Source organism: Ursus americanus, chromosome 2, assembly GCF_024610735.1.
Source record: "Ursus americanus isolate L20-20 chromosome 2, mUrsAme1.1.p, whole genome shotgun sequence".
Classification (NCBI taxonomy): Eukaryota; Metazoa; Chordata; class Mammalia; order Carnivora; family Ursidae; genus Ursus; species Ursus americanus.
The window spans coordinates 4,099,034-4,119,933 of NC_142128.1; the positions used below are offsets into that span (position 1 = coordinate 4,099,034).

At 56.0% G+C, this 20,900-nt stretch overlaps 1 protein-coding gene across 4 annotated transcripts in view; it reads right to left on the reverse strand.

Moving 5' to 3' along the window:
* The window catches only part of FBXL18 (F-box and leucine rich repeat protein 18), a 37,998-nt gene extending 20,056 nt beyond the window's left edge, over positions 1–17,942 (reverse strand). For 3 of the 4 annotated variants that reach the window (XM_045813265.2, XM_087867080.1, XM_045813266.2), the window contains exons 1-3: positions 17,785–17,942; positions 11,444–11,659; positions 7,205–8,748 (exon numbers count right to left, since the gene is read on the reverse strand). In XM_045813265.2, coding sequence (XP_045669221.1) covers positions 7,205–8,748; positions 11,444–11,659; positions 17,785–17,802 — 1,778 coding nt within the window. In that variant the 5' untranslated portion in view covers positions 17,803–17,942. Of the gene's footprint in view, positions 1–4,976; positions 5,987–7,204; positions 8,749–11,443; positions 11,660–17,784 lie in introns of those variants that run through there. The other variant, XM_045813267.2, reaches the window with a different exon arrangement.
* Between the last annotated feature and the right edge of the window lie 2,958 nt (positions 17,943–20,900).

The following is a 20,900-nucleotide window of genomic DNA, read 5'->3' on the forward strand; positions in this document are numbered from 1 at the left end:
CCCCAAGGGGAGAGAGACCGCAAATGCTCTGAATGCAGCAACATCCCGAGAGAGGCTGATCTGACCGGGACTGGGTGTAGGGCAGTGGACGGCCCCCCAGTCCTCAAAGCCAAACAAGACCCAAACGGGCCACGCACTAGATCCCCGGCACCCAAACACCCAGGGACATTAACAAGTCACAGGACAAAGGGAGAGAGGATTTTAAAATGGGGTCTTTGAGGGGCACCTGGGGGGCTCAGTCTAGTTGAGCATCCACTCTTAATTTCGCCTCAGGTCATGATCTCAGGGTCGTGAGCGCGAGCTCCACATCAGGCTCCAGGCTCAGTGCAGCGTCTGCTCGAGACTCTCTTCCCCTCTCCTTCTGCCCCTCCCCCTGCTCATGCTCTCTCTAAAAATAAATAAAATATTTAATAAATAGATAAATAAATAAAACGGGATCTTTGAGGAAAAAAGAGCGATGCCAGCCACGTAACAGAGCAGCCACCGGACAGAACGTCACCCAACAATGGAATGTTCCATCCTGAGCTGTCCAGTGGGGGAGCCACCACTCACTGAAATGTGGCTAGTGAGACTGGTTTTTAATTTTATTTTATATATATATGGTTTTTTTTTTAAGTACTCTCTATGCCCAACATGGGGCTCAAACTCACAACCCCAAGATCAAGAGTTACATGGTCTACGGAATGAGCAAGCCTGGTGCCCCTTAATTTTAATTAAATGTAAGTGGAGTGTGATGTCCGGGTCATGAGTTCAAGCCCCACATGGGGTGTAGTGATTACTAAAAAAATAATAATAATAAATGCAAGTAGAAATCCTAGTAAGCTTCTGACACTAATACTGCTGGAGGAACTGTGGGTCCTTCTGGGGTAAGATTTCAAAAAGCCTCACGTTCACCCTCCCACCACCAGTGGAAACTCAGAGCATATGAGGGCTAAGAGCTGCACCCAGCGGCAGGCAGGAGGGAAGCTGCTGGCAGGGCCGTTCTGGGCACCGCTAGGGCAAGAATCCCCCGGGGCGGCCACGGCTGTCAGAGACACGACGCAAGCAGGTGTCCCTCGCCAGAGATGTGGAGACGGGCCTTACCCCCGGACCCCGCTGAATGAATTCCATCCTCACAGAAAAAGCTCAGAGAGCCAAGAGCAGAGAGCAGCGCCCCTCAGAGACGCGAAGGTGGCTGTGTGCAGTCCTAATGCCCCCCCAAGCAAGGATAAGGTGACAACCTAAGCCACGCAGGGCCCAGACAGCAAGTAAATGTCACCCAAGTTAGGAATGTGAATTTTTTGAAAAGTTGCCTTTTCTTGAGAAAATGTTTGCACACACTCTTTGATTCTCCCTTTCAAAAACAAATTATTCTTTTAAAAGTCCTAAGATAAGCATCCCTTTGCAGACCTGAAAGTGGGAAAATGGGAGGGCGGAAGTCCAGAAGCGGGCCTGCGGGCTCTGGCTTGTTCCTGGGGAAGCCAGCAGGAAAGGAAGCACAGGCCTTGGGCGCCCCGGTCACGAGGTGGCGCTGTGGGTCCATGCCAAGGGATGAAGATCTCGGTTACAAACCCAGTAAGCACAGGGTGAGTGTGCTATGTTCACACACACTTTTAAACGGTTTTCAACTAGCCAACCACTTGCAGGCTCTCCCACGCCTGCAACAGGTGTCTGGGGTGGGGGCAGGCCTGTCCACTCCACCGGCTGCCTGGACAGGCGGGGCCCACGTGTCCAAACCTCTCCTCCGCTCCCAGCACGACGGGGCTGGGGATGACGAAAATGATCCATCACAATCACCTTTGCCTTGGGGAGCCTGTGGTCCTGCTCCCTCCCAGCCAGTGAGGATCTGGCCTCCAGAGCCTGCTCCCCGAGAGGCAGCCTGGTCTCCCCAAGGTTCTGTGGGCACAGGAAGGTGCTCGGGGAGCACCCCTCATCTGCCCACCCACCTCCAGCAGGGGCTAGGCCTCTAGGCCGGTCTTGGGACAGCCTCCAGGGCCTGGCTCCAAACCAGCCCTCTCGCTTCCGCCCAGACGCTGCCCTGGTTCTGAGGTCATGAGTAGCCCAGGGTGACTCAGGGTAATGCTTTCTCCTCCCTCCCCTGTGAGGCAGGGCTTAATTAGTCCTGGGAAAGAAGGTGCCCTTCTCTGTCCAGCTTGTAATCCTGCCGAGGTGCGCCTCTGGAACGACGTGTTCCTGCACCACCTCCCCATAGGAGCGGCCCTGGCTGCACGGACACAGTTCCCGGCCAGGAGTCCTGGTGGGCACAAAGCTCCAATTGATGGGGCTCGCTGATGGGGACAGTGGTGGCAGCAGCTGGCCAGCCAGGGACCCCAAGGGCTGCCGTCTCAGGGACATTTCCACCAGGAAGAGCAGGAGCTGCTCAGGGAGGCAGCCCTAGCAGCAGCATGCCAGCCTCTCCCGGGCTCGGAGCACCACTTCCTCTCTGCGGCTCCTGCCCACGGCAGGCGGGCAAGTACCACCTGCTCCTTTCACTCCAGCCTCCCCGGGCTCGGCTTGCCGCAGAAGGCAGGAATCCAGAGGAACGGGGCCATTTGGCCGCATTTTAGAAAGTGGTGTTTGTTCTGAACAGGCAGTACCCAGCTCTGATCAGACATGGTTCTCAGCAGCCGGCGTGCACAGAGAGTCCATTATGAGCGGCAGTCAAGTTCTCGGGCTGACCTACAAAACCCATTTATCCCAGGTCCTGCAGGCCTCCCCAGCCACAAAACCCACCACGCATGCACGGCCCTGCTCCTGGGGAGGACCTCGCCACAAGGATCACGTTCCGGCCCCAGAAGCCACTCGGTGACCACTAAATGCTGCTGTGTTACGCGGTCCGATGTTCAACGGCCCCGTGAGGCAGGAAGTGTTTCCAGCAGCCCACAGACCAGCTGTATCACCTAGGCAAGCTCCTCAACCCTCTGGGCCTCACTTTCCTCATCTGCAAAATGGGACAATAGCTCCACTCCTGGGGTGATTCAAAACGTCAAAGGAGTCAAACCTGGACGCACAGGAAAAGCACCTGGCAGCCGTGACAAGCACACCAGCAAAATCCAACAGCAGTTGGCACCCCCAGCCCTTCCTGTAGCTCCTGGGACACCTCCCGGCTCCATCTGCCGTCCGCCCGCCCGCTGGCTCCTGCTCGGTCAGCTCTCTGATTCTTCCTCCACCTCGTGACTCTGGCTGAGTGGCCCCAGGCCCAGTCTGTGGTCTGCTCACTTCCGCACACGGCCTGGGGTCCACGGCCTCACACACTCCGGCGTGCACGTGCGCAGTCGAGCCGCACAGCCTCCCCCTCTCCGCTGATGGCAGCGTGGCAGTTCAACTACTTGGGCCAAAAGCCTTAGCACCATCTGGACTCACCTTGACCCCCACCTGCCCCATGGACCCGATCGATCAGCAGACTCCGGATCTCTCCCTGAGTGTCGGACACAGCATCCTGACAGTGGCCCTGCTCGCGCCCTGGCCCGTCTGTTTCGACACAGAAGTATAACCTGCCCTTCTGCTCCCCTCCAGCTACAAGGGCCCTTGGCTGCTCCTGAAACACCCGGCACAGCCCATCTCAGGGCCCTGGCACGAACTCGGCTCCATCCAACAAAACCCTCCGGGCAGACAGGAACGTTCCACACGTGCACCCTGTCCACCACGGCAGCCAGGAGCACACGCGCTCACCGAGCACCTGAAACGTGACTTGTACCACTGAGAAACTGCATGCCTGACTGTATTTCACGTTAACTCATTTAAATGTAAGTCGCCTGTGATTCACGGACACTAGCGGCTCCTGCCGCGCCACCTGCCTGGCTGGGAATGTTCCTCCCAGGTTCTACTTTGCTAACTCAACTTCGTGAAGAAATCTTTTCTCACATCTCACCTTCATGACGTCCACCCCCTGCCCTCCAGCATCCCTCAGCCCGCTCTGCTTCTTTCTCCCCAGCATCCTTTGCTCTGTCATAATCCACATTCTTTCCTCCGTGCACTGTTGGTCCACTTTCCCCAATGGAATTTAAGCTCCCCAGGGACAAGGATCTCTCTGCTTAGGACAGAACCCGGAGTAACAGGTGTTCAGGTATTTGCTAGATGGAGAAAGAACCATCACGGGGACCTCAGGTACCAAGCCCTGTTCCACAGGCCTTACAGGTACAAATTCCTTTGGTCTTACCAGCCCCACTTTACAGGTGGAGGACCTGGGAGTGCCGGGGGTGGGAGGGAGCGCAGCTCAGACGCCACGCCTACTCCCCTCTCCCCGAGGCAGAGCCGCCAGGAGCACCTGCGTCTCCAGGGGGCCCTGCAGGCAGCAGACACTGAACGCTCTGGACGTGAGGCAGGTGTTTGCGGGAGAGATTCGACTACTCTGACTTGTTAAATTACGTGACTGTATTACTTTATTTTACCTTCATCAGTTTGCTTTTATCCAACACTCCCCGATGATGACCAAATGGTGAGACCACAGTCCAGTCAGGAAAGGTACAAGGCTTAATGGGCTGGCAGGAAGGCAAAAAAGACTGATGACAAAGATGAGAGACTCAAAAATACTTTGACTCGGAATTTGGTGAAATTCGACCTCAAATGCTCACTCGGCCTCCCCTCGATAAGGAACATTCACTTCCTAGTCACAGACTCTGGTAGGTTAGCAGGGTCGCAGACCGGCAGAGTCTTCTGTTTGTTAATATAGGGAACCGTCTGCACCTTCCAGTGACATGTGGCCTGCTGACCACGCAGCCACCACCACTTCTTCCAGAAAGGCCAGTGACGTGACAGCAAAGGCACAGGGAGAAGCAAGGCGGGACAAGGCGCTGGACAGAAAAGAACCAGTGAGGGGCGCCTGGGTGGCGCAGTCGTTAAGCGTCTGCCTTCGGCTCAGGGCGTGATCCCGGCGTTACAGGATCGAGCCCCACATCAGGCTCCTCTGCTATGAGCCCGCTTCTTCCTCTCCCACTCCCCCTGCCTGTGTTCCCTCTCTCGCTGGCTGTCTGTCTGTCACATAAATAAATAAAATCTTAAAAAAAAAAAAGAAGAAGAAGAAGAAGAAGAAGAAAGAAAAGAACCAGTGAAAAGAGAGGGTCCGGATTTCTGTTATCACAGACACACAGGGCAGGTGTGGGCATCTCAGAAGTCGGAAAGGCCCGTCCGTGCAGGGAGTGGTGGAGGGGGCTGCCCGCCGTGGTCAGGGCCCCTCCTCCACCCCACCCTGGCAGGAGAGGTGCCCAAGCCGGAGAAAGTAACACAGAGGACCTGATGTGGGCCAGGAGGCAGAGGCGGGCAGGAAAAGGGGCACTGGGTGGGTGGGGGGTGGGGGAGTCAGGAAGCAAAGAGCAGGTCTGCGGTCCTCACTCCCACAAGCCCTGGAAAGCCAGAGCCAGGAGTGCCCGGCCCACCTGGAGCACGAAAGAGGGTCCCAAAGGCCCTGCAACGGGAACAGCAATTCTGCCCACTTCGCGTCCCTAACCGTCTCGTGACCTCTTGTATGACCCGCAGGCAAGCTCCGGAAGTGGCTGGGGAGGCACAGCCGGAGCCCAGCGCACGGGGCTCTGCACACACTACACGGCCTCACGGACACTGGACAACAAAACTCGCATGAAGTTCACTTTGACTCAGATTTCCAAACCAGGGGCTTCTAAAAACAGCATTACGGATCTCAAAGCAAGTGCAACCGGAACGTGCAGGACACAGCATAAACGACTCCCAGATACGGGGCTCTGTGGACACTCAGGACGAGGACCCAGCTGCAAATCCAGGGAGTGTGGACCCAACACGGCAGAAAACACCTGCTCTGCCACACGGAAGGCCGGCCTTAGACGCTGGGCCTCTCACCCCCCGATGAGCAGGGCCTCAGGGAGCCGCACTGTTCATGTTGTGCTTGGAGGGAAAGTGGAAGGAGGGCAGACACAGTCAGCAGCGGAGGTCTGGAAGGCTCCAGGGTGTGAGCGGCAAGCACTCTTCCAGCTCCAACTCAAATCTGGTCCGTTTCCTGTCACATGCGGACACTTTCTGACAGGAGAGTGGAGGTCTGCAAAGGACACAGATGTCTCCATTTTGCAAGGCCCCAGGGCCACGGTCAAGCTCAGGAGTTAGACTGAGCTGGGTGACCCTCAGCTCCTCCCTCAAGCTTCCACTGCCTTATCTGTGAAATGGGAACCACGAAGGGCTGTCACCGGGATTAAACCAGACGGTGCCCGAAAGCCCTTGGCTGAGCACCTGGCCCTCACCAAGAGCACAAAGTGCGGGCTGTCGTGGGGACAATGACACGTCTCAGGGCCCCTGGTGCCGCCCCCACACCCCACCCCTCAGCTCCAGCCTGACAGAGAGACCAGCTAACGATCTACGCCCCGCCGCCACTTCCTCCCCACCCTGAAGCCCTGCCAGAGCTGGGGTCTGCTGCCGCCATACCTTTCGAGCAGTTTCTGAGAAACTGCAATTTTGCAAGATCAGATTTGTCAACATTTTCAAACGTGTCTCGAGTCAACAAAGGTCCCCTTTAAATGCTGGGTCCTCACGAGAGCCCCCCTCATTCTATGGTTCGACTCAGGAGTCCATTTCGTGTCTGCACTCTTACGACAACAGCCTGGGTGGGCTCTGCCCCTCACTCTCTCAGATCAGCCTGCCTCCTGCTCCAGGCCACCGCCACCTCCCAACCACGTGTGGCCCCCGCTTCGGCGCCCCTCTCTCCAGCTCCTCCATCCTGGCCCCTCCTGTCCAGGTGGGGTGCCGGCTGGGGTGGGGGCCTTCCCCAACTGGAAATTGGCCCACTCCGTCCGCCAGCTGAAGGCCTGCAGCACTTGCACCTCACCTGGCTCCCCGCCCCACCTAGCCTGTGCTTTGGGACAGCCGTGTTTTTGTGAGACCACGGGGGCTATAGCACAGGCGGCCTACTCTCCCAGCTCCCGGACTCGTAGCTCCGAGAATCACAGGGTCGGACAGAAAGCCGTGAGTTCGGCTCCGGCTCCCCAGCTTCCCAGGTCTGCTGCATGGGAGCACCGTCCAGCAGCACCTTCCAGCGCATCCCTGCCTCCTGCCTGCCCCCTGGGCTCCACCCACTGCTGCCGCCCCGCCCGGACTCTCAGCCACTAGAGGCCAGCCCTCCCCTCGCTCCGCTCAGCTCCGCAGGCAGGCAGTAGGTGCGCAAACATCAGCCGCATGGGCTGCCACGCTACCCACGTTCCCGCGCCGCCTCTAACCCTCCCAGGGGCCCACAGGGGCCGCAGAGGAGCTGCCAGGGCCCCCTCACCTGAGGTCCTTCAGCCGCTTGCAGTGCTTCAGCATGTCCGAGAGGGCGGACATGTAGACCACCTTCCCCATCATGCCCAGGTTGGCCAGCGAGAGGGACTGCAGCTGCTGGCACTGCAGGCCGATGCTGACCAGCCCAGAGCCCGTCAGGATGCTGGGCAGCTGGGCCAGCGTCAGGTGCCGCAGGAACGCCAGCTGGCCGATGGCGGCCACCTCCGAGTCCCCGACGTTCTGCGCCCGGCCGCAGGGCGGGAGGGAGTTGCGGATGGCGGGCTCATTGCGCGGCATGGCGGAGGAGAAGTTGGACCCGATCAGCTCGAGGCGCTCCAGGAAGGGCACGCTCTTCAGCAGGGACCAGAACACGGAGGAGGGCTGAGGGCCCGCCTGCCCCGAGAAGGGGTTGGGGCAGGACTGCACGCCGATGCGCACCTTCTTGCCGAAGCTACGGGGCACGGCGTGCATGGCGGGCTGGGCGGGCGCGCGGTCGGCCCGCGGCGCCGAGTCGGCGACGGAGCAGACGGGCAGGGACAGGGAGCGCAGGTGGCGCAGCCGGGCCAGCAGCTGGCAGAGGTGGCGGCCCGGGCCCTCGGAGCTGTGGTGGTGGGCGGCCGAGAGGTTGAGGTGGCGCAGGTTGCGGCAGGACGCCACGAGCGTCTCCAGGATGCCGCTGTCGATATCGTCCTCCGCCTTGCGGAGCAGGGAGTCCGGGGACAGGCAGTGCACGCAGCCGCTGAGGTTCAGGCTTGCCAGGCTGCGGAGCTCCTTGCCGCCGTTGATGACCCGCTGGATCAGGTGGCCGCCGGACAGGGTGCAGCGGCTGAAGCTGAAGTAAAAGGGGTCGTTGAACTTCATGTGCTGCAGCAGGGACGAGCCGTTGAGCCAGGACCTGGGCAGCTGCAGGGCGTCCAGCGCCACGTTGCGGGCCATGGAGTCCAGGAGGTTCTTGGTGGCCCCGCTCTCGGCGAAGCTGCCGGGCACAGAGATGAGGAAGGCGTGGAGGTTCTCGGGCGTGCGGTCGCTGAGCACGGCCAGGTAGAGCCGCACCACCTCCTGGTTGATGTAGCCCGGGGCCAGGCGCGCGTAGAACACGCGAAGGTTCTGGTAGTGCGGCACGTTGCTCTGGCCCACCATCAGCTGGCCCGAGAGGATGGCGCCCTCGCGCGTGCGGTCGAGGATCTCGAAGTAGAGCAGCAGCTTCTCCAGGCTGGTGCAGCAGGGCACGACGCCGTAGGACGGCGTGTACAGCGTCTGCTTGAGCTCGCGCACGCGGCTCAGCGTGGCCTTGCACTCGCCGCTCAGCTGGCCGGCGTCGAAGCCGGGGCTCACGTCGATGGCCAAGGAGCGCAGGTGCTGCAGGGCCGAGAGCATCTTGGAGAGGCGCAGGGAGGTCAGGTGGCAGCCCGAGAGGTTCACCTTCACCAGGCTGCGGCAGCGGGCCACGTGCTCGATGGTGGCACCCGAGAGCCAGTAGCAGCCGGCCATGTTGAGCTGCTGGATCTCCCGGCCAATCTCCTTCACCAGCTGCTTCACCTTGTCCTCGCTCGCCTGCGGGGGGGGGGGGGGGGGCAGTCAAGGAAGGAAAGGGGCTGAAGGCACCCAGCTGACTCCTTCACCTTCATCCTCAGGTCGCACCCTCCCCCACGACAATCAGGGAGCCCCGAGGGGCCCCGCAGGGGCTCACTGCTCCAGCGGAAGAGGGACGCTGGAGGGGAGAGCTGGCCCCTCCTTGCCCGCCCCACATGCTTACCTACCACCAACAGTCAAGAGTCCCCAGCTAGGCAGGAACGTAAAAACGGTACAGCCGGTGTGGAAAAGTGGGGGTGGTTCCTCAAAAAGCTCAACACAGAGTGACCACGGGACCCAGCAATTCCCGTCCTCGGCATGCGCCCGACAGAATGGGAAAAACAGGGACTCGCTCCACGCTCCCCGAGGTTCACAGCAGCACTAGTCACAGGAGGTGGAAACAACCCAACGTCCACCAGCAGACGGATGGATAAACACAACGTGGTCTGCACGTACAAGGGAAGGAGCAAAGCTCTGACACACGACACACGTGGGTGAACCCTGAGGACGTCGCACAAGTGGCAAGAAGCCAGTCCTAAAAGATCCATGTTGTGTGGTTCCACTTGTGAATTATCCAGAAGAGGCAAATTCACAAGCAGAAGCAGAACAGAGGTTCCCAGGGGCTGGGGAAAAGGGGAATACGGAGTCACTGCTCGACGGATCCAGAGTTTCTGTTCAGGGTGATGGAAAAGTTCTGGAAACGCCGATGACGGGGGTACAACACCACAAATGGACGTACCGCATAACGTACAGCAGCACGTACTTAAAAATGGTGAAGGTGGTAAATGTTATGTGACGTGGGGTTTTCTGAATCACACAATGGAATCGTGCCCTGGAAACTTGATCCTTTACGTCATCTGCATTTTCACATCACTAAACATTCCTCAAAAACCTGCCGTGGACTGCTTATGTGAGCCACAGGACGTCTAGTGAGTGGACCCGGGGGCCGACGAACGGCTGGACATCCTGGCTGCCGCCAAGGAGGCCTTCAGAAGCAACACTGCCTCGAGCGCCCATACATGTGATGTCCCTGCATCCCGATCATTCTCTGAGGTGGACTCGCGCACACACCGCCGCGCAGGCACAGGACACGCGCAGCAGTGCTCCAGGAGCACGGTGCTGCAGCATCGCGCCGGGGGCACCTGCCCCTCCCTCTCCAGGAAAGAACCCTGCCAGGCAGGAAGCCTGACCTCGGCTCTGGGGACTCAGCTCAGCCTCCCCGCACACCCACACTTCCCCAGCAGAGAGGAGCACAGCACGCTCGCACAGAGAGAACCAAGCTCTGGAGGGGCCTCACTCGGGGTCCAAATGCATAGCTTCACAACCAGTGACAAAGGTTAGGAACCCCTCCCACAGTCTCCTAAAATTTGGGTTCCGGTCAAGACCTCTATTGTTATCTTTAAGATATGTCGTCAGTTGATTTTCAACAAAAGTTGCAAGGCAATCATAAAAAAGAATGAAATCGTGCCATTTGCAACAACACGGATGGAGCTAGAGAGCATAATGTTAAGTGAAATAAGTCAGAGAAAGACAAACACCGTATGATTTCACTCGTATGTGAATTTAAGAAACAAAAGAACAAAGGTAAAAGAGAGAGAGACAAACCAAGAAACAGACTTAACTACAGAGAACAAAGTGATGGTGATCAGAGGGGAGACGCGGGGCAGGGAGAGAGAATAGGTGATGGGGATTGAGGAGTGCACTTGTGGTGAACACCAGGTGATATATACCTAAAACTAATATAGCAGTGTATGTGAACTATACTGGAATTAAAATTAAAAAACATAGTAAAAAAATTCACAAGGCAATTATTGACGAAAGGACAACCTTGTCCATAAGTGATGTTGGAACAACTGAAGAGCCATATGCGAAGAAAGGAACCCTCGATCCTTACCTCACACCACATATAGAGATTAACACAAAGGGATCGTACAACTTGTATAAGACAACGTAGCAGAAAATCTTCACAACCTCAGGTTCAACAGTTTTCTTCAACAGATTACAAAAAACATGAACCCGAAAAAAATCAATCAATTGGATTTCAACTTAAACACCTATTCTCTTCAAAAGATACGGTTAAAAAAAAAAAAAAAACAGAAAGGCAAGCCACAGACTCAAAGAAAATACTCACAAAACGGGCATCCAACAAAGGACCCAGAGTACAAGAGAACTCCTGGAACCCCACAAGAAAAACCCCTACGCAGTGGCTTCTGGAAAGAAGATATACGAATGACCCAGGACTGGATGGAAACAGCATCACGGGCACCCCAGCCTCCTACCTAGACCAGGTAAAAGCACAAGGTGACACCTGCCCGGCCCATCAGAAGAGTGGACACTTAGAAGCCTGGCCTGGAGGGTGCAAGGGAGCTGAAGGCCCACACGCACCTGCCGGGGGGTGGGGTAAGAACTTCCAAAAGTTCTGGAACCCACTCCTGGGCATCTGCCGGGAAGTCCGGCTCCCTCCCAGCACAGCAGCCATTGAGCCCACGCCCTCCTGCTGGGTGGCACGCTACCCGCACCTCTCGGCCTCTAGCTTTCGTCACCTCATGTGTCTTGGAAGCTGAGCCGGTCAGGACTCTGAGCGCCCGACCCCCTCGTCACCAGCCGCACGGCGCCCCACTGCCCGGCTGTGCTAGCCCCCAGGTGGGCTGTCCCCAGCCCTGCGACCCGCGCTCACCTCATAGTCCTTCTGCAGCAGCACGGTGTGGGTGAGGCTCTTGTCCAGGCAGAGCACCGCGAGCTTCCGGCAGGTGCGCCGGACGTTCAGGACCAGGTCTGTACTGGGGACGTGGCTCAGGATGTGCAGCAGGATCTCATCCGAGAAGCCGAGAAGGTGGGCGCCCACCGCCACAGCGGCTGCCGCAGGGGGCACGTCGTCATCGTTGGATGTGTCCTGAAAAGAAGGGCAACACCGAATTCCTATGGGATCCCGAGGGTGGCCTTCAGCATGGCCACCTCAGCCAAGGACAGATGTCAAGGGCAGCCCTCGCCATGGTCTGTGGGAAAGAAGGTGCTTTTACCAAAAATCTCAACTGCAGAGCAAGAAGCCATGATAGTCTTCAAAAGCCCCTTCTAGATGCGTGCACTAGGATCTCGCCTCAAAAGTTAAGAGATTCAAAAATGAAACTTGAATTCTCTTCCAAATTTAAGGGGTTTTCCTACAAAAGGTCTCCTATCAAGTCTGGCATGTTTCAGGCTCCACTTAACGACCACCGGCCAGGGCCTTCTGCGTGTGAAAGCTGCTGTCCTCCCGCTGTCCCATCGTCATGCTGTATTCTTAAAACGCTTGGGAGGGAGAATTCTCTCAAGTAACAGTAAGAACCGGGGCTGACATCAGTGACTTCACCTCTCAAGGTTGCTGTGATGGATCTCAAGCCCTCTGCCAGCCGCGGGGCAGCTCTTCCCAGCGCTGGCATGAAGGGCAAGAAAAGCCAGAGAACGAAACCGTCACGTCCTTATGAATAAGAAACAGCACTTACTCATGACATTTTTACATCTTAAGATCAGTACGAGCTAAGGGGAAGCGCACAGTGTATCCCCTCCCTTATCACACTTTCTGGCTAGGAACTTGTGTTGGTATCTCCCGCAAGATGTCTACACATTTCAGTTTGTTCTGGTGGCTATCTGCAAAAGGTTTTCTTCCCTACTGTGGGCCTTCTGCCATTCCCGGGTTGATGGGTACAACCAAGAGGGAGGGGGTTCAACCCACGTTGGTGGGACATGAAATCCCCAAATCAAGGACAAAGGAACTGGAGGCTCTCAGGGGAGCCCGTGGTGGGGAGGGATCCCAGCATCTTCCCAGCACTCCCCAGAAGGGATCCGCCCCCCCCCCCCCCCCCGCTAAACAGTCCTGAGGGGGTGTCTGTCTGACCGCCCCCAGGAGAGAGCACCCAGGATTATTTCTCCTTTCATTTCCAGCGATTCTGTCTGCAAGCTTCGGCTGACTTTTCTTCTGCACATACTTGCATGGATGGAAGAGCTGAGGCCTGGAAAGCCCTGCTGCTGCCATGGCAACCGTGAACCCCGGGGGCGGAGAACCTGTGCGCAAGCCCCGCCCCACGGCCTCCAGGGGTTTCCCTGGGCCCTCAGACTGCAGCACCCCTCTACTCCGTCCTGACAAGCTCCACAGCCTGCAAGCCCTCCCCAGGCCTGAGAAAGGGTCTCCACAAATATTTCCCACCTGTTTAACAGCACTGGCCCTTCCCACATTCCCTTCTCCGTAAGAGGCAGCAGCCAGACGTGCCCTCACTGCTCCCCTTTCCATCTGAGGTGCCTTCAGTCCTGTCTCCCTACTCCCAAGGTCTGCGAGGGCACCCAAGTCCGCAGTGCTCTGGAGCTCGATATTCTGGGGTTAGTGTTCTCAACCATTAGTGACTTCCCTTAGCTCAGTGCTTCCCAGAGCCAGTCATGGGGATCAGATTCCCAGACCCCACCCCAGACCTAGGGACTCCATCTGCAGGGAGAGGCTCAAACCAGAGGGATCCTTATCAGGCAAGGTTGGCAATGGGGCTCCAGGGCTCAGGCAGGGAGAGGGCCTGTGGGCAGGAGGGGAGGGACAACTTAAATCCGCTGAGCAGCCTGAGGCAAACCGCTCATCCCCTATCTGCAGATTTATCAAAGTAAGAATGCCTTCTGGGATGGGGCGCCTGGGTGGCACAGCGGTTAAGTGTCTGCCTTCGGCTCAGGGCGTGATCCTGGCGTTGTGGGATTGAGCCCTACATCAGGCTCCTCCGCTATGAGCCTGCTTCTTCCTCTCCCACTCCCCCTGCTTGTGTTCCCTCTCTCGCTGGCTGTCTCTATCTCTGTCGAATAAATAAATAAAATCTTTAAAAAAAAAAAAAAAAAAAGAATGCCGCCTGGGTGGCTCTGCCTTTGGCTCAGGGCGGGATCCCGGGTCCCTGGGATCCAGACCCTCGTCGAGCCCCGCATCGGGCTCCTCCGCTGGGAGCCTGCTTCTTCCTCTCCCACTCCCCCTGCTTGTGTTCCCTCTCTTGCTGGCTGTCTCTCTGTCAAATAAATGGATAAAATCTTTATAAAAAAAAAAAAAAAAAGAATGCCTTCTGGGAGCAATGAGAACTTAGGGCAAAACACTGTATGAAGCTCCAGCATCCTATAAAGTCCACATTATACTATTAATACTGAATTTCTCTTAAAACCACCCAGAAGTTACAGGGGCACCTGGCTGGCTCAGACAGTAGAGCATGTGGCTCCTTACCTCAGGGTTATGAGTTCGAGCCCCACATTGGGCATGGAACTCGCATTTTTTTTTTAAAAAGACACCATTAAAACCACCTAGAAGTTACATTAAAAAGAAGGAAAAAAAAGCAGGAACTCAGTTCCGGCCCCCTCTGTCCAGTCTCAGCATACCCCGCAAGATGATTTTCCCACATTCTGTGCTCCCAAACGTTGCCCCGAGGCCAGCTCCCTGCAGGCACTCGCCCGGGTCTCCAGTGGCAGATCCTGGGAGGGGGCTGCCCAGTTTGCAGCAGTCAAGTCTTTTGCCTGGAGCCCAAACTTTCCAAGCCAAGGTCCTGTGGTTTCTGAGTCCATACACACCTTTTCCCCGGGAAAGGCAGAAGCTCTGCAGAGGTCAGCAGCAAAGAAGGCATGCTCCCTGGGAGGGAGTGAAACAAAACCGTGGCCCGGAGAATGCCCACCCCCCCACACACCCGTATATACTGGCACTTGCTTCCCTCTGCCTCTCAGAACGATGTGTTCTCAGCCTCGGGGGAACTAAGCAGACCCAGTCTCCATCTCCAAACCGCTAGGCAAGGGGCTCCCGGCTACTCGGTTGGTAGGTAGAGCACGTGACTCTCAATCTTGGGGTCATGAATTCAAGCTCCACACTGGGCGCAGAGCTTACTTCAAAAATAAGAAATTAGGGCAACCCTCCTGGGTTCCCTCCCTCTTTGGGAGCTTTGTACTATCGCTCAATAACCTTTACTATCACTCAATCCATCACTCAATAAACTGCTTTGCTGCCCACCCAAAAAAAAACAAAAACAAAAAAAAATTCGGTAAGGAGCCTGAGGTCAGACTCAAGCTGGACCTGATCAGCCGAAACTGACTCTCCACAAGAAAAGGGCCGCTGGGGCTTCCTGACAGGTCCAGCACAGGCATCCCCTGCGGTCTGCGCAAGAGCAATCCAGGGACGAGGACGGACACGTGCTCTTCCTCAGACGCATCTGGGAACCGTATGGCTAGAACCAGAAGACGACCACTTCTGAGTGGTTTGAAGCGTAAGGGTTAAAGAGTTTAACGCACTTTTCAGAATGTAACATTTCACAGTTTTTTTTAAGAACTGAAGCAAAAAAAAAAAAAAAAGAAAGAAAAGCAACATTAAGTAACTGCCCAAAAAAATCCCCCCTCCCAGAGGTTTACCAGTCAGGCACCCAAAGAAATCACAGGATTCACAAACCAACTGATGAGATGTCTGGAATGATGTAAATAAGCCAAAGGGAGAGACAGACGAAACAAGATTGGTCATGTGTTAACTATGAAAACCGGGCACTGGTGGGGGGGGTGCTGGCTGGCTCAGGCAGTGGGGCAGGTGACTCCTGATGTCAGGGTTCTAAGTTCAGGCCCCATGTTTGGCATAAAGCGTACTGAAAAAAAAAAACAAACAAAAAAGAATAAACACTAAAGGGAAAAATAATATCTGTTAAACAACTGGGCAGTGGGTACAACAGAAAGGCTCCTCACATGTCATGACATGAAACTGTTATACACAGCATATTTTGCATTATAAAACCTTTGTGAAATCACAGGGTCAGTTGGAAGAGGCGCACGATGGTCTGGGTTTCCACTCTGCACTCTGCCCCACTTCCTAGGACTCCGCTTCTCCAGGCAGCAATGTCTGGAACGTGCCGTGCGTCATGCCACAAGCCGCTGCCTCCACCAGACATGCCACCACACAGGAAAACTGCTACTTTCAGAACTTGGGCTCAAAGACTCAAACACAGTGAAGGCCTCCCAGCATCTGCCAGACAGGCCTAACCCACCCCCATCCTGCCCTGCCCCTGCCCTACCACGTACCCTGCGCCCCCTCCAGCCTCCTCTGATGAACTTGCTTATCTCCTCACTTGGCCAAGAATGGCTCCTCCAGAACAGGGATCGCTTTTTCATTTCCAAGAGAAAGAAGCACAGAACCAGGTGAGTCAACAGACCACCGCTTCAGAATGATCTGAAGCATTACAAGAAACAGACCCTAGAGGCACCCGGGTGGCTCAGTTGGTTGAGCGTCTGCCTTCGGCTCAGGTCATGATCCCAGGGTCCTGGGTTCGAGCCCCACGTCATGTTCCCTCCTCAGCAGGGAGCCTGCTTCTCCCTCTCCCTCTGCCGCTCCCCCTGCTTGAGCTCTCACTCTCTCTCTGTCAAATAAATAAATAAAATGTTAAAAGAAAGAAAGAAACACAGACCCGACTCCCAGAAACTCCAGGAGTAATCCTGGGCATTTACCTTTTAAAACCAGTAATGACTATCAAAATCAGACCACCTCATTCTGGAATCCTACAGTGGGGACAGTTGTACAACCTTGTGAATATATTCTTTAAAACTGCTCTGGGGCACCTGGCTGCCTCAGTCAATGGAGCATGCAACTCTTGATCTCAGGGTTGTGAGTTCAAGCCCCATGTAGGGGGTAAAGCTTACTTTAAACACACATACACTTTAAAACTGTGAATTTTATGGTGTGCAAAGTATGTATCAATAAATAATAAATTGAACATCCCAGAACGGACCTTGATCTCCACATCCACGGTAGAACGAGAAGTCCACAAAGTTACAAGAGGCCTCACTGGCCAGGTCGCTCATATGTGCTTCAAGGAACAAAGGGCCCTTTAGCAGGGGTACCAGGACCCCCTAAGACCCCGTAAGACCAAGGTACCAGCCGTACACACAACTACCTGGAATCAGCTAACACAGCCAGGCTACCCCACAAGTATTCCTCGAAGAGCTGTGGTTTTCTGGCCCTTCAATCCTACCACCAGTCTACAGGTGTGTCCCACACGCTCCCCCTCAATCAAGGGGCCCCTTCTAAGCCAAACTCACTTCAAATGAAGAGGAGCTGCCAGCAACCCCAGCCCCATCCATTTCAAAGAAAACATTTGAACCTCTGACTCCTATTCCCCAGAGCACAGGTTAGCCCCTAAGACTGGAAGTGCACTCAAGGGTCCAAGTCCCAGATGATAAATAGACACACAGGTGTGCACAAGTACACATAAAGATAGGGAGGAAGCAACAAATGACAAGACACCAGTCAGAGTCCAGATTCCCCATACCCTGGTCTACAGATAAAATACCTTGCACCACATTACAGGGTCTCAGACCCAGACTTGTGGAGAACTGGGGAAAGGAATTCCAGGGTAAGCCAGAAGTCTCCCAGGTAAAATGGCTTTTCCTCCATTACCCCCCAAGACATACAACAAGCAGGCGCAGAGAAAAGTGGTCTAAAACTGAGCATTCAGAGATAGTGGATGGGGTGCAGAGTGGACATGGAAGACGAACGTCTCATAGCTCCAAGGGCTGAGCCCAGGTACAGGGGCATGGGAAAAGGGCCTGGGAGGCCTACTGGAGCATGGAAACTGTGGGGGCGGAGAGGCGGGGAACAACTCTGGCGAGCACGACTGTGAGAATGGGAAAGGGATGGAAAACCCAAGGGGGAGAGAGCTTGTGCCTTCGCAACAGGGTGAGGGCCTGAGGGGCGGCGCAAGGCAAGGATGGGGCAGGGGGCAAGGCCAGGATAGGGATGGGAAGGACCGGGCGAGGCCAGGGTCGGGGCAGGAAGGACCAAACCCGGACGACGCCAGGGCTGGGGTGGAAAGGGCCAAGCGCGACCGGGGTAGGGGTCGAGGTCAGGGTGGGAAGCACAGAGCCGGGCCGCAGTTGGGACGGGAAGGATGGAGCGGGTTAGGGGGCTGGATGGAAAGGACGCAAAGGAGACCGGGACGGGATGGGAAGGCCCGAGGGGAGCCAAGGCCGCGAGGCAGCAAGGAGAGCGGAGAGAGGCGCCGGCCGTACCTCTCCGGAGCTGGCCATGTCGAAGGCGGGCGGGGCCGCGGCCGCCGGAGCCGCAGCCCCAAGGCCTCCCCCTGGCCCGCCAGGGATGCTCAAAGCCGGCGCGTCCGCCGCTCCACAGAGACCCCGGTAGGGGGCGGGGCCTCCAGCCACTTCCGGCGCCTGTCTAACGCACTTCCGCTCGCCAGCCGGCGTGCCCCGTGCGGCCGCCATGTTGGGTGCGGCGCTGCCGCCTGGGGCCCTACTAGGGCGCGGGGTGAGCCTTTGAGGACCCCGTCCCCCGCAGCTGCCTCTCTGACCTGGGCTCCCCGTCCTCTGCTCCTGCCTCCTCCTTTCCAGGCACACTGGTCTCCCCCTGCCGGCCCAGTCCTCTCCTGCCTCCAGGCCTTGGCATTTGCATCCCCTTGCCGGCAAGTGTGCAAGAGCTACATGTCGGACCACCCCGCAGCAAACGGTGTCGGCTCCTCCCTGCCGTCCTTACCCACCCTAAACTTGCCCGTTGTCTTGTATTTTTCTCCATAGCTCTTTGCACTATCTGACCCACTGTGTCTTTTCTTTTTTCTTTATTTCTGTTTTGTTTTGTTCTCTCCCTGTACTCAGCGGCAGAATTGCGGGGACCTAGGATGCTCCCTGACGTGTGCTCGGCACTGAATAAATACTTGCTGGGTAGCTGAACGTGTGGATGATGTGCCCTCACCCCCAACGCTTTGTATGTAAAAACCATTTACGAATAAAAATCCGTGGGGAACACTCTCCCGAGTGACCCCTAGCATGTATATGTGTCCTGCGGTTGCTGGAACAAAGCGCCACCACCGTGCGGGGGGCGGGGGGGGTCTTAGACCACAGAAATGTATTCTCTCACAGTTGTGGAGGCCAGAAGGAGGAAACGAACTGTCGACTGGGCCGTGCTCCAACAGCTCTAAGGAAGCATCCCTTCTTGCTCTTCCTAGCTTTGGGTGGTGGCCAGCAATCCTTGGAGTCCCTTGGCTTGCCTCGGCATCACTCCAAGTTCTGCCTGTGTCTTTGCAGGGCCATCTTCCTTTCTGCGCGCGCGCAAGGGTATCCTTTCTTGTAAAGACACCACTCCTGTCGAATTTAGGGTCCACCTTAATCCAACATGACCTTATCCTAACTAGGGACATACGCAAAGAGCTTATTTCCAAATAAGGCCGCATTCTGAGGTTCTGGGCGGACACGAATCTTTGGGGAACACGTTCAACCTAGTACATCAGGTTTCATATGCTCTCCCCAGGCCTCATTTACTTCCCACCTCATTGGGTTAAGTCTGTTAGTATCAAGAGGCCTTTGATGAGGTCCTTCTGTGGGTGGACCATCCTGGGGGCAGGTACAGGCCTTGCCTCAAAGAGTTAGTGGTTTAGTCAACAGTTAAATACCACTTCAGGCATAATAAACGTGAGTGTTAATGGAGGCGCCATTGTTTACAATCGAAGGCTTGACAATGAAGCCCAACTATGACCTAGGCAGGCGTCTGGAGTTCAGAAGCCCACGGTTCTCCTCCAGTCCTAATTCCTGACCCATTCCTTCTTTTCCCCCCCACAATCTGTAATCAGGTATGTTTTTCATCATGGGGAGGTGTTTATTTTCTGTCCCCAGGGAAGAGGCCGCTGTTAGGCAAACAGGCTTTAGCAATGGAATGTAGAAAGGGCCTACAGCGACCCCCTGGCTGAATACGGACAGGCCCCTCACGTGACACACCTCGGACTCTCCCTAGGCCCTAACTCGCCAATGGACTACTTACAACCGGGCACAGTTACCAAAAAAGGGAAAATGCCCTATGTCACCATACCTCCTCACCTTCCCCCTTTAAAAACAGCCCCCACCCACTGCCTCCTGGCAGACAGTCTCTGCTTTGCTGTCCTGCCTGCCACTCCCTTGCAGGTGTATTCAATAAACTTCTGTCTCCTTTGTTCTGCCTCAGGGGAATTCTTTCATGGCCTGTGCCACCGGCTTCCGCGCGATCTTCGCCCCACATCTGGGGGCCCCCATCCGATCAGGAAAGACACCACATTTAGACACCGCACCCCACAGAACAGAGCTTCCCAATAACAGGCCCTCGATAAACCATGGTCAACTAAATGACTGATGACACGAGATGATCCATGTGAGTGTCCCACACAGAAGAGTGATTCACTAACTACAGAGAGTCCCACATTTCCTGGGTGATCCAGTTCTGAAGAGCATTTCGTTGGAGACCACTGAGCGTGGGCTCCCAGCAACCAAGCTGGGGAGGGGGTTCCAGCGGCCTCACTGTTCTTACGCCCTCAGGGGTGGTTTCCAGGTTTGGATGACACTTCCTCACAGTCTCTCAGAGAAGCCACCCCTGCAGTGCCTGGCTGGCCCCCGGCCGTGGGTTCCCCAAAAACCTGGAGTAGAGGCTGGAAAGGATGCAGGAAAGGTGTGATCTCTGTTATCTCTCAGCCCCTCCAACTCACCTAGATGTGGGGTCTGGGGAAAAGCTCTTTCCTAATCTCAATGACAACGGCCAACATTCCCCACACCAGCGCCTATCACTCACGCTTTCCACATGGGACCCTATTAGAAACATCACTGAAGTCTGGTGGGTAAACCCTATTATTACCCCATCTTGCAGAAGAGGTCGCAGGTCCAAGTGAGTAGTGAAACTGGGACTGGAGCCCGCATTGTCTCTACTCCAGAACCCAGGGACTTGGGAGAGGCAGAGCCAGTCCTCCAGTTCTAACTCCTTAGGCGTGTTGCAGGGAGCACAACCTCTGAGCCCCAGGACGCTTCAGTGAGGGGGTGAATGGAGCTGCGGAAGGTGGTCAAGGCGGGAGAGGCCCACCGGGAGAACCTCCACGCCTGCCCCAGCGCCAAACCTTTAAGAGGACCTCATCCCACCAGAAGAGTTTTTTTTTTTTTTTTTTTTTTTTTTTTTTTTTTTTTTTTTAAAGATTTTATTTATTTATTTGACAGAGAGACAGCCAGCGAGAGAGGAACACAAGCAGGGGGAGTGGGAGAGGAAGAAGCAGGCTCCCAGCAGAGGAGCCTGATGTGGGGCTCGATCCCAGATCACTGGGATCACGCCCTGAGCTGAAGGCAGACGCTCAACAACTGCGCCACCCAGGCGCCCCCCACCAGAA